This window comes from Astatotilapia calliptera, chromosome 9, assembly GCF_964374335.1.
Source record: "Astatotilapia calliptera chromosome 9, fAstCal68.1, whole genome shotgun sequence".
Classification (NCBI taxonomy): Eukaryota; Metazoa; Chordata; class Actinopteri; order Cichliformes; family Cichlidae; genus Astatotilapia; species Astatotilapia calliptera.
The window spans coordinates 33,565,632-33,578,561 of record NC_137430.1 but is presented as its reverse complement, the minus strand read 5'-3'; the positions used below and the strand labels follow the sequence as shown (position 1 = coordinate 33,578,561).

The 12,930-nt window shown below is 44.8% G+C and overlaps 1 protein-coding gene across 23 annotated transcripts in view; it reads right to left on the bottom strand.

The window, feature by feature from the left end:
- Positions 1 to 12,930, bottom strand: part of LOC113029564 (aspartyl/asparaginyl beta-hydroxylase) — a 44,050-nt gene that overhangs the window by 8,554 nt on the left and 22,566 nt on the right. For 9 of the 23 annotated variants that reach the window (XM_080306263.1, XM_080306264.1, XM_080306265.1 and 6 more), the window contains one exon: positions 8,541 to 11,803. In XM_080306263.1, the coding sequence (XP_080162389.1) occupies positions 9,474 to 11,803 (2,330 nt within the window). In that variant the 3' untranslated portion in view covers positions 8,541 to 9,473. Of the gene's footprint in view, positions 1 to 1,915; positions 1,964 to 2,326; positions 2,363 to 2,459; positions 2,493 to 2,571; positions 2,602 to 3,142; positions 3,188 to 4,394; positions 4,431 to 4,911; positions 5,032 to 6,859; positions 6,914 to 8,540; positions 11,804 to 12,930 lie in introns of those variants that run through there. The other 14 variants (XM_026180490.2, XM_080306271.1, XM_026180483.2 and 11 more) reach the window with 8 other exon arrangements.

Here is a 12,930-nt window from a genome sequence, read left to right as displayed (position 1 = left end):
ATCCACCCTCCATCCATCCACCCTCCATCCATCCATCCATCCATCCACCCACCCTCCATCCATCCATCCATCCACCCTCCATCCATCCATCCATCCACCCTCCATCCATCCATCCATCCACCCTCCATCCATCTATCCATCCATCTATCCATCCATCCATCCACCCTCCATCCACCCTCCATCCATCCATCCATCCACCCTCCATCCATCCATCCATCCATCCATCCATCCATCCACCCTCCATCCATCCATCCACCCTCCATCCATCCATCCATCCATCCATCCATCCACCCTCCATCCATCCATCCTTCCTCCATCCAACCACCCTCCATCCATCCACCCACCCACCCTCCATCCATCCACCCACCCTCCATCCATCCATCCATCCATCCACCCTCCATCCATCCACCATCAATCCATCCACCCTCCATCCATCCATCCATCCATCCATCCATCCATCCACCCACCCTCCATCCATCCATCCATCCAGTTCAGGGTTGCAGAGGCTGGAGTCTATCCCAGCTGACACAGTTTCAGGACAAATTTGTTTATGAATTTGTGAGCTTTAGGAGGACCATGTGACATTTGCATATAAATCCCTCGGATTAAACCGGACTGGGTTACTGAGTCGTCTGTATTTTCTGAGGCGGCTGAGGTCCTTCAGCATCTGTCGGACAAAGCTCAGGATTTTCTATGAGTCTGTTGTGGCCAATGCTATCCTCGATGTCAGCGGTCCCCGACCTTTTTTGCTCCACGGACGGTTTAATGTCTGACAATATTTTCACAGACCGACCACTAAGGTGCAACAAAATAAAACGATACGACAGAACCTGGTATTTTGTAAAGATAATAATAAACATGAATTCACTGTGTAACTTTATTAGCAGCGTCCTCCTGAAATGCACCAACATGAGAGGAACATCCTCCTCTCTGCCCCTTAATGCTCGCTATGGTAACACGTAAATATTTCTTTCAAAATAAGACGCACGACTACAACACGGGAAAAGACCCAGGGAAACCGAGTTAACGACGGAAACCATAAAAACCATAAATTTTACACCCGGATCAGCTCTCACGGCCCGGTCCCAGTCCGTGACCCGGGGGTTGGGGACCGCTGTGTTGCATGCTGGGGCAGCAGGTTGAGGGTCGCAGATGCCAACAGACTGAATAGACTGATCAACAAGGCCAGTAATAGAGTGAAATGTTAATCATATATATTTAATCTCTGTAATATTCTGGATATTTATAATTGAGCTATTTGTATATATTTTGTAACTTTAACGAAACTATTAGTTGAGTCCGTTACTGCTCCGACTGTCCTGGAGTGACTGCGACCACATCATGTCCTCTGGGATCAATAAAGTATCCTGATTCTGATAAACGACCCGATCGGTGAACAGCTTCATGTCATCAGGTTAAACAGTCACACTGGATATTTCCACAGGTAGTGTTCGAGCACAGAGCAGTGGCCAGTTAGCTCAGCTGGTTAGCGTGTGGTGCTAATAACGCCACGGTCGTGGGTTCAAGCCCCATACTGGTCATGATGTGTAACTTTCAGCTCCTTCACTGCGTCTGTTTGAAGAGACGCTTTGTTTAATTTGGCCAATTATTCAGATGCTGATTAAATACAGAAAGCGGCTGCAGACACACTGAGTCTTCATCTGGGCCACTTCAGCTCAGCTGTGTCACTGACAAATGTGTTGGCCCAGGAAGAGGAAAAGCTGCTCATGAGATGCAGAGAGTTTGTGCCAGATGCAAAAGAGAAAAACACGTAGGTGTTTTTACCCCAGACATACGGGAAATGTGGGTCACAGTCAAGCAACACTCAGTGGTGTGTGTGAAAACACAACATCGTCTATCAGAGTAAAAATAACCTGTAGTGAGTGTTTCAGGCTGAAGCCTGTGCTGCAGATACCTGCTTCCTGTGTCAGCTTGGAGCTCGTCACGTATTCTGCAAACTCCACTGAAGGACAGAAAGTCAGTGATTCAGATTCACGCATGACACACTCCACAGTGTCAGAGCTGTGGACAAACACGTTAATCTCATTTCATGACATTAAATAACGGATCGCTTATTACAGACAATACTTCCTATCAAAGAGAAGACATCAAACTCGATCTCGCACACTTTCTTTCATACAGGGATCTCTGAGAGTCTTGGAGACACTTTGAGGAATCAAACAATCAGAGTAAAGCAGGACGGCTCCATCGGGCCTCCCTGAAACAACATCCTCACCACACGGAGGAACATCAGCACACATGAGAAGAGGCTGAACGCTAAAAACATGCACATATGAGTAGAAGCAGTAATCTGAGTCTGACTCACCGGAGCTCTCCTCAGTCTGACGCTCGGCCAGCAGAACTGCAACAGGAAACAAAACCACCATCATCATCGTCTTTATCTTTTACCACAAACTTCCAACCATCGTGGTTTCTGCCCTCACATGCTGCTGTCTCACCTCCAGTGGTGTCAATCGTGTTGGCTTCATCGCCTGAAGAAGAGGACGAGAAAAAGAGCGATTAACAGGAAGTAACGTTTAGTGACATCACAGAGAGACAGAGGCCGCTCACCGTAAGGACCGATGCTTTCCCGAGGATCATCTACGACAAACAAAGACACAGACGTCACTATGATTGTTCGTGATCACGTGGTCACACACGCCCAAAATACTTTAAGTAATCTAATTACATCCAGGAAAGTAAGTACAGAGTGAAATGTCACATTTATGTAAGCTGGCCGAATGAAACGTACTCGTTTAGATCAATCACACTTTCCTTCATTATGAAGTTTAAGAAGTAAACTTTTGATATGTTTCAGCTGCTTTAACTCAAAATGATTCCTTCACGAGTTTGAAGATCTGACAACAGATTCGCTCTGTTCCTTAATCTGGACACGATTCACTAATCGATCCTCTCAGTTTATCAATCATCTCATTTCTGGGTCTCCACATGCTGTCAGCTAGTTTGAGGAAAAAGGACAGTTTTCCATTTCGGGGCATTTTTGAAGGACCTCCATACGCATCACCATCTGTCCCATATATCCTCCCTTTCACCTCCATCTTTAAACCTCCACCCTGACCCTCCACCCGCTCGAGAAGAATAAGAAACCTTTTTTTTAAACCCGCCTGGTTGTTTAACTGACCTGGTACAAAGCTGTCCTCTGCTGGCGGAGGGAGGGGCACAGCAGCTAGAGGTGGAGAATCAGTAAAATGAGTTAAAGCACACACACACACACACACACACACACACACACACACACACACACACACACACACACACACACAAAGATGTGTGGAAGAGGCAGAAGTGTGAGCTGTCTGAAGTCACTCGCTCCACTGTAGTCTTAATAAACTCCAAATATGAAACAAGCCTCATGCCTGATGAAACGAACAGGACAGAAGCTCACTACCCAAGCACGGCGTCCCATCATGCATTGCACTGAAGGAATAAATGCAGAGAAGAAGAAGCAGAGCAGCGATGCAGCGTCCCTTCACTCCTCCAGCAGAGGGCGACCTGCCACATCTGGACTGTAGCAGCTACGAGGTCACGAACAACAAGATGAATGGGTGGCAGGTGTGTGGCGGCTCTTTTAACCTGCTGGGTGGATATCCTGGTCTGGAGCCGATTATCTCTCCAGAGTTTGGCTTAAAAAACAACAAAGTGTGACATTTTCATCGATCTCTCATTTGCAGTCCGCCTTAACTTCGATACAGAGTCTGCCCAGAAGGAGTGTGCTTCATAGAGCCTAACATGAACGACAGTTACAGCGCTGCAGTCTGCATCAGGCTGCAGCCAGCCCTGATACTAAACGTGGCAGGTTTAAGTTTCAGAGCTCTAACGTGCAGCAGTCATTAAACAGCAGCAAAACAAAGACTCTTTCTGTTCCTCTCATGTCTCTGACTTAAGCACAGCTCATTCTATTCACTTTGGGTCTAATGATCGGCTAAACGCCTGCTCAGTGCCTGAAGCAGAGACACAGAAGATAACCATCACTGCCATAACTGCCATCTAAAAGTCTAGTTTTAGGTTCTGTTAAGCCGGCCTGTTCCTTCAATGCTGAACACATTATTTAAAAACCCCTGGAGGACTGAAGTCACAGAGCTCACTAATAAACTTCTGCGTGTGCTTCAAAGCTGCACAGGGAGCAGCGCTCCACTGATGCACTCAGAGCTTTGTTTGATTACATCTTTTTAAAAGCTACAATCCAGGAAAGTGACACAAAAAGCAAATATTCAACAGAAAATGGTGTCAGTCAGTGATAACTGCTGTGTTTTTGTTCTTCATATTAACGTGTGAAATGTAAACAGAAATACAGATGCAGGCGTGAACATGTCATCATCCAGAGGCAGAAGGAGAAGGTGGAGGCATGCAGCAGCAGCAGCAGCAGCACCAACCTTGGATTTCAGACTCCACATCCTGAGATCCAGAAGCTGGACCAACCACACACACACACACACACACACACACACACACACACACACACACACACACACACACACACACACACACACACACACACACACAGAAAGAAGCCATAATGTTACCATCATAACATCAACAGGTGAGGGAGCCAATCAGTGACCTCACAGGTGTGTGGGGCAGCAGGTAACGTGAGCATTCAGACTCATACAGGTGCTGTGGATACGACGCGGCCACACACAGAGCAGCTTCACTTTCAGCCACGTGGAGTCGACTACATGCTTTTATATTTTGTGTTTGTCGCTCTGTCAGTCAGGTTAGTCCTCATGTGACAAACTCTTCAGAGACCTGCAGGTCTGGACCTTAAACCTTATTTTATTCTATCACCAGCTCAAACACTTTGTATGACTGATCTGCTGCTCCCAAACTTATTTCTCCTTCAGGTGACTGGACTGAATTTGTCCTTCATTCAGCAGACTTGCTCACGCGTACCTGATTCGCTCTGTCTGGGCGGAGTCACGGATGGCGCGGCCTCTGTCGGCTCGACGTCTCGCGGCTCTGCAGCTTGCTGATTGGCTGTTTCAGGCTTGATGGTTTCTTCAGTTTTTAACACTTAAAGTTTACAGGATAAAAAGAGGAATGACTGAAGTAAGATTAAAACATGCTCAGTGTAAACATCATGTGTGATTTATGACAGGTAAAAGCAGACAGTGATTATATTCTGAACACCCGTCAGAAGTCCAACATCCTCCTCCATCCTTTCAAATCCAGGTTAGAATCCAGGTAAAGAAGCCGCTGAGCATCACAAACGGCAGGACTATGATGTTTAGGAGCATTTATTTCAAGTCAGGTTCTATTTAGTCAAGCATTAAATAGACGCGCTTCCACTTATCAGGGTTGCTGGAGCTTATCGCAGCTGTCATAGGGCGAGAGGCGGGTACATCCTGGACAGCTCGCCAGTCTGTCGCAGGGCTGACACACAGAGGCAGGACAGCACAGGACTGAGCGTCACCATGGAAGCAGATTTATTTATCCATTAAACTCATTTACTGGTTTTAGAGGTACTTTTGTAAATTAATGTTTAACGTCTGTCCAAATGAACTAAACCATAAACAGCATGCATGTATTATAGTAAAGAGTTATCTACTGAAGTTGAACTAGTGCCAGGCTGTACTTCCATGTAATACCAGTTTGTACCACAAGATGGAGCAAAAAGGTGAAAAAGTTGAAAACTAAGTTGAACAAATGTGTTTTTAAAGGAAAAACAAGAGTTTGTTGATGCTTTCTGACTTCCATTTTGATACAATTTAACTCTGTACAATTTTTAATTCTCACAGATTTATAAAAATTGTGACGTTTGAAGTTTTTTCCGACTTTGAAGTGGAGAAAAAATAAGAAATAGCAGAAGTGTCTGTTTGTCCTGTCATCCGGTCTGCACAGGAAACCGTTTTTGTTCCATGCAAGTGTGAAATCAGCTTCATCCTGTTTGCGCCTTTCACAATAAAAGCCTCTATCTCCACATAAGATGTTTTAGGAAAGTATTTACCACGGCGTCTGAGATAAACATTTAACTTCAGAAACATAATTATTGCCAGTCATGAATTTGGCCCGTACGGGGGTCGAACCCGTGACCTTGGCGTTATTAGCACCATGCTCTAACCTGCTGAGCTAACCGGCCACAGCAGTGTAGAGCTGACAAGACAAAATGACTTAAACCGAATCACTCAGACTCTAATGGCTGTGAATACTAGAAACCTATTAAACAAACTCCTGATCGCTGAACAAAAATACAAAAAACACTGCACTGGCTGTAAAAAAAAAAGGCATAATTATTCATTAAATAGTGTAGTAAAATAATTAAAGATAAACTTATACAAAGTGTGGCTTTCATTCAATATTTCCTTCAAAATTTCTGCATTTAAGGAACCAAAAACCAAAGCGAGATCATCTAAGTGCAAAAGTTAGATTAAAGATCTCTTTCAATAAATAAAACGTATATTTCTCTATAATACTGATGTCAACGTGAACATAATAAAAAGACATCAGTAGTTCAGCAATTTTAAACAATAGCAAAGAAAATGAGCGGTGACAGGAAGTACGCTGAGAACAAATCAGGTTTCCAGCAGAGCTCAGACACTAGCAGACTGGTTGTACTGGGCAGCTCCCACTGTGGAGGAGCTCCAGGGTGGAACTGATATAGAACTTCAGTGTGAAGCCGGTCAGGCTTTGTTGGCAGGACACAGAGACGCTCGCAGGTCCAAATCCACAGGTGGGAATCAGGTCAGCTCCCAGGAGGTTTTCTCAGGTATCAGAAGAGAGTCAGCAGAGCCAGAGGGTGTGTGTGTGTGTGTGTGTGTGTGTGTGTGTGTGTGTGTGTGTGTGTGTGTGTGTGTGTGTGTGTGGGGTGTGTGTGTGTGTGTGTGTGTGTGTGTAAACTTACCTGTTTGCTTCTCAGGTGTGTCTCCTACATGCAGCCTCTTTGCTTCTTTCAGTCCTGTTCAGTGTTCAGGATATAAATGTTTTAAAGACCACGCCAAGTTATTTACAGCTTTTTATTTGACAATTAAACGTAAAGCGAGCTCTCGTAAAACAGCGCCTTTCCTTCCAGATCTGATGAAATGTTAAATAACTGTTTACAAATCAGCTTTAAAGACTCGTTTAGACCATAATAAGCTTTTAAAAATCTCTGTATTTCTGATTTAAGGCCAACAATGAGGGACGACTGATGTGAAAAAGTAGATATGTACACATGGGAAACTTAAGGAAAAATGGTTCTCGTCCCTTTGAGAGTAGCATACATAAAAACCAGACTGCAGCACTCAGAGAAGAAGATGGGACATAGCAGAAGGAGGAAGCTCTGAATTGTGTGAACTTTATATAAACCTGATTTGGTCTACAGCCAAGTGTGACAGTGCCTTTAAAAACAAAAAGCGGGGTTTCGTTTTTAAGACGTTTAACCGACAGCAGCAGGGAGCTCGGGAGCGCCAGCACCCCGATAATCTTCCTGTGGAAGGAAATCTGAGCTGATAGGATCGAAGCAGCAAGCACACGGCGAGCACAGAAGGAAGCAGTGGTGGCTCGAGATAGCACTGAGCAGAGGAAGAGGGATTCTGCCCTCGTTGTTAATGCTCAACAGGCTTTGCTGTTGGACTGTTGGGGATGTTTGCATGTATTTTGGTTATGGAAAAAAAACCCTCTCTGCACCAAGCAGAGACCTCCAGGGTCTGCAAGGCTTCACCTCAGCTAATCGAAGACCCTGAAGTGGACTTTTGGACCATGTTGATGCTCTTGGAGCCTTTTAATGACGCTACCTGACCAATAACATGCTGTGCTGCAGTGAGGTTATTGTACTAACAGACCATCCAAGAAGTCTGAGCTCCAGCTTTGATGAAAGAAATAAGTGTGATGCTTCCACAAATTCTCTGGATGCACTTGATAACCCAACTCCAGCCTCCTGCCCAACCTGAGACCACCTCCACTGCCTTTAAATAGCACATACACCTGCTCTGTGTAGGGACTGAACCCATAACATTGCCATTACTAGCACCACGCTCTATCCCACAGAGCTAACAATAGCTTACACGAAAGAGGCTTTAACCAACAGGAAAGGAAGCACAGAGAACAAGTAAAAGCTCTCCACTTTGCCTATATGGGAGTCAAACCTGTGACCTTGTCAGAGTCAGACCTATTTGTCCAGCTGACCTCCATGTTGTTTTTTTGGTGCTGGAAGGAGACACAGCTTCACAGAAGCATCAGTAGGTTGGTTAGCAAGATGCTAACATGTTCATCCGTAACAACACAAACCTAGTCGGCATAAAAGACATGAAACTTTGGCCCGTACGGGGGTCGACCCCGTGACCTCGGCGTTATTAGCACCACGCTCTAACCAGCTGAGCTAACCGGCCACCCTGCAAAGCAGCAATGAAATGAAATGTGTTGTTTCGTTATTGATAATCAAGCAAGTGAGAATAAGTCAAACAGCTTGCTTTCTACTGCCATTAAACAGAGAGAGGTAATGAAACAAACGGGGTTTAAAAAAATTACACGAGTCTTTGTGTCTCTAAAAATGAACTCATATTGTAGCTTTTTCATTTTTATTAAACCACGAGAAAGAAACCATCTTAATGTGATGAGCGGGATTTATTCAGCAAACATTTTCTCACATTTTGGAGGAAAAACAAAATAATTTCAGAGGCTGTGAAAGTTTCTTTATTCAGCTCACGACACGTGACTTCCTGATGCTTCGTCACTACACAACAGTTATTACAGGTTATTTTAAAAGCCGGTGTCCTCGAACATCCTTCACCACTTAGATCCACTACATGACTTTGAACTAAAGCTCAACACTTACAATTCAGACGCCTTATACTGGCTCTCATCCTTTGAGCAAAAAACATGATAAGAAAAACCATAAATGTCACATCATCAACCAAAGTCTCATAAAAATGAGAAAAACAAAGACAACATAAATCTCATGAAACTGGCCTTTTGAAAATCGGCCTGTTTGAAGAGGTCTGCAGCACTGAAAGAGCAGCAGTAACACAAGGGAAACAATCTGTGGGCCACATCTGTAGATTAATGGTGAATTTGCCCTGAAGCCACGCTACTGCTTTCTGTGCATCAAATACAGTCATGTGTGAGTGGTTTGGCTTGAAATACTAATTTCTAGTTCACCACAGTTCCAGCTGTGTGGTGTCTGTATCACAGTTAAGACTGAAGACTCTGGTTTGAGCCCTTAATGAAGGTGTAATGTCCTGTAACTTTGTGAATGAGCAACAGAAGCAGAACACGTTGGAGGGAAAACATTTTAAACCTCTGTTGGGGATAAAACTTGAAGAGGGGTTTTTAATCAGATTGTCCGTTTGTATTTATTTAATTTACAAAGGAGACTCAAAACAACTGCCTGGATTGCAAAGTGTGTTCAGACTTGTGTTCAGCATCGTCTTTGCTGGGTGGTTACAAGACCTTCAAACCCCACCGAGTAGCTTTTCATCCGTTTCCCGAATATGGGAGCTGAGGCTGGCAAATCAGAGCCATGACCATTTGTGAGGTCATCACTTTGTGCCGTGAGGCATTTTCTTCTTCTCTTCTAAGACGCTCTTCTCTCTCCTGACCGCTGTCATGGTCACTCTCTCAGTTATCTCACCTTTCACCTGCGAACTGTTCAGCTTCCTCTCCGGTAGCACTCGTCTCTTTAAGCCATTTCCTTGTCTCACCACGCCCTCTTTCGCCAGCCGCTCCACCTCCATCTTCTCCTTTTCAGTTTTCTCCCGCTCTAGCTTCATCTTCGCTGCCCTCTCCAGTCTTTCCCATTCCATCCTCTCCCTCTCGTTTCTCTCTGTCGTTTCTTTTTCTACTCTTTCTCGCTCTAATTTCTCCTTATCCTGTGCGACTCTTGCCCTTTCTTTGGCTAAGCGCTCCTTCTCTATCCTTTCCTTGTCTATCTTTTCTCTGGCGAGTCTGTCTCTTTCCTTAACAAGCCGTTCCCTTTCCAGTCTTTCTTTTTCTGCTTTCTCCTTGGCGAGCTTCTCTTTCTCAAGTCGTTCCTTTTCTTTGGCGATCCATTGTCTCTCCAATCTTTCCTTCTCCGCCTTCTCCTTCGCAATCCTTTCTTTTTCCAATCTTTCCTTCTCCTTGGCGATCCGTTCCCTCTCCAATCTTTCCCTTTCTGCCTTCTCTTTGGCGATCCTTTCTTTCTCTAGTCTTTCCTTCTCCTTGGCGATCCTTTCTTTCTCTAGTCTTTCCTTTTCCTTGGCGATCCTTTCTTTCTCTAGTCTTTCCTTGGTGATCCTTTCTTTCTCTAGTCTTTCCTTGGCGATCCTTTCTTTCTCTAGTCTTTCCTTGGCGATCCTTTCTTTCTCTAGTCTTTCCTTTTCCTTGGCGATCCTTTCTTTCTCTAGTCTTTCCTTCTCCTTGGCGATCCTTTCTTTCTCTAGTCTTTCCTTCTCCTTGGCGATCCTTTCTTTCTCTAGTCTTTCCTTGGCGATCCTTTCTTTCTCTAGTCTTTCCCTCTCCTTGGCGATCCTTTCTTTCTCTAGTCTTTCCTTGGCGACCCTTTCTTTCTCTAGTCTTTCCTTTTCCTTGGCGACCCTTTCTTTCTCTAGTCTTTCCTTCTCCTTGGCGATCCTTTCTTTCTCTAGTCTTTCCTTGGCGACCCTTTCTTTCTCTAGTCTTTCCTTTTCCTTGGCGACCCTTTCTTTCTCTAGTCTTTCCTTGGCGATCCCTTCTTTCTCTAGTCTTTCCTTGGCGATCCTTTCTTTCTCTAGTCTTTCCTTTTCCTTGGCGACCCTTTCTTTCTCTAGTCTTTCCTTGGCGATCCTTTCTTTCTCTAGTCTTTCCTTTTCCTTGGCGACCCTTTCTTTCTCTAGTCTTTCCTTGGCGATCCTTTCTTTCTCTAGTCTTTCCTTGGCGATCCTTTCTTTCTCTAGTCTTTCCTTGGCGATCCTTTCTTTCTCTAGTCTTTCCTTTTCCTTGGCGACCCTTTCTTTCTCTAGTCTTTCCTTGGCGATCCTTTCTTTCTCTAGTCTTTCCTTTTCCTTGGCGACCCTTTCTTTCTCTAGTCTTTCCTTGGCGATCCTTTCTTTCTCTAGTCTTTCCTTGGCGATCCTTTCTTTCTCTAGTCTTTCCTTGGCGATCCTTTCTTTCTCTAGTCTTTCCTTGGCGATCCTTTCTTTCTCTAGTCTTTCCTTCTCCTTGGCGACCCTTTCTTTCTCTAGTCTTTCCTTGGCGACCCTTTCTTTCTCTAGTCTTTCCTTCTCCTTGGCGACCCTTTCCTTCTCAAGTCTCTCCCTTTCTAATCTTTCCCTCTCTGCCTTCTCCCGCTCTGTTCTCTCTCTTTCTTTGGCAATGCGTTCCCTCTCAAGCCTTTCCTTTTCAGCCCTCTCGCTTTCCACTCTTTCTTTCTCCTGTTTCTCCCTCTCTGCCTTTTCCCTCTCCACCCTCTCTTTCTCCATTCTTTCCTTTTCTTCTCTAGCTGCCTTTTCTTTAGCAAGCCTCTCCATTTCCAGTCTCTCTTTTTCTGCCTTCTCTTGAGCTAACCTTTCTCTCTCAGCTTTCTCCTTGGCTTCCTTTTCCAGCTTGTCGTTCTCAATCTTTTCCTTTTCTATCCTCTCCTTCTCCAATCTCTCCTTTTCCAACCTCTCTGCCTCCTTTCTCCTCTCTTCACTTTCCCTCTCCTGTCTGAGTTGCTCCTCAGCCACCTCCAGCTCCTTCTTCTTCAGCACCCAGACTGCCTCCCTTGCTTCCTCCTCTTGGGTGAGAAAAGCCCTAATCTCAGCCACTGCGATGCAAGCGATCCTCTTGGCCTCCATCTTCTCATGGATCGTCCTCAACTCGTTCTTCAGAGTCGAACGCAGCATGGCGCCTCGGACGACGTGGTCTGAGGCTTGAGGTGAAAAGTCTTAAGATTACTGTCCACATGCTCACCACTACGACTCATTAGTGTGCTGGCACACAGCAACCAAGGAAATGTTAGAGATGCAGGGGAAGAGATGCAAGTCCGATGTTAGGGTCAATTTAAAAGCCACACAAATGGGGTCGACTGTTTAAGACTTAGGATTATGTTGCTTTTACAAAACATCCACAGAGTTCAATTTATTAGAATCAAGGATTAAATTATCCCTGTGAAGAACTCGTCAGTGTGTACGACGTGAGACTCGTGAAAATCAAACTTTATCCGATTTAAATTTGGCTGATTTCACCTTCATGGTCGTTGCTTTCCTACCTCTGGGCAGCTTCCACTACTGCTGGTATTTCCTGTTCTGACCGCTTGTACTTTCTCCACTGTCTCAAAACAGCAAAATCTTCAACTTCATCTTGTGGAAGAGAACAAATTAATAGGGACAATTCTGGCGAGGTGTGGTGAGGCTACAGCTCCAGAGAGTGTAGGTGGGTAACATCTTAGAGGCAGAAATAAAAAAACAGTCGATTCGTCACACAGATTCCTAGTTCAGGCATTTTCCTCTGAATGTTCTTCAGTTTAAAGAGTCGGGACTTTACAGTAAAGGCTGTCTGAATAGTCTTTCTCTGGGAGTTTAATTTCATGGCGCGCAAGTTGAAAAATGAAATAAAAAGTCTTGCTCGTGACGGACTAGCTTTGGGCTCGGACACAATAGACTCTGAGTCAGAATAGCTCTTTTAGTCTCTTGGTTGTAGCCAGAGACCCAGAATCAGAATCAGAATCAGAATCAGAATACTTTATTCATCCCGAGGGAAATTAGCAGTCATCACCATCTTTGCTCTACGACATGAAATTTGGGTTAGAGTTGGAGGACTGCGGTGAAATCACAGACAGGAGAGGGCAAGTAGCCACTTGCAGGGATGTCCAGTGATGGAAACCGTCCAGGGGTGCAAGGGAAGATAACCTTGAAGCTGATATCAGCCAAATTTTAAATGACTAAAGGGGCGACCACGATAGGTATAACTGACTGTGAGTCACAGCGGATATTCGAGGCTCCGGTGTTTACTATCCTAGCATGGGTTAACTAATGGCACCCTTTGCTGTCACTGGCA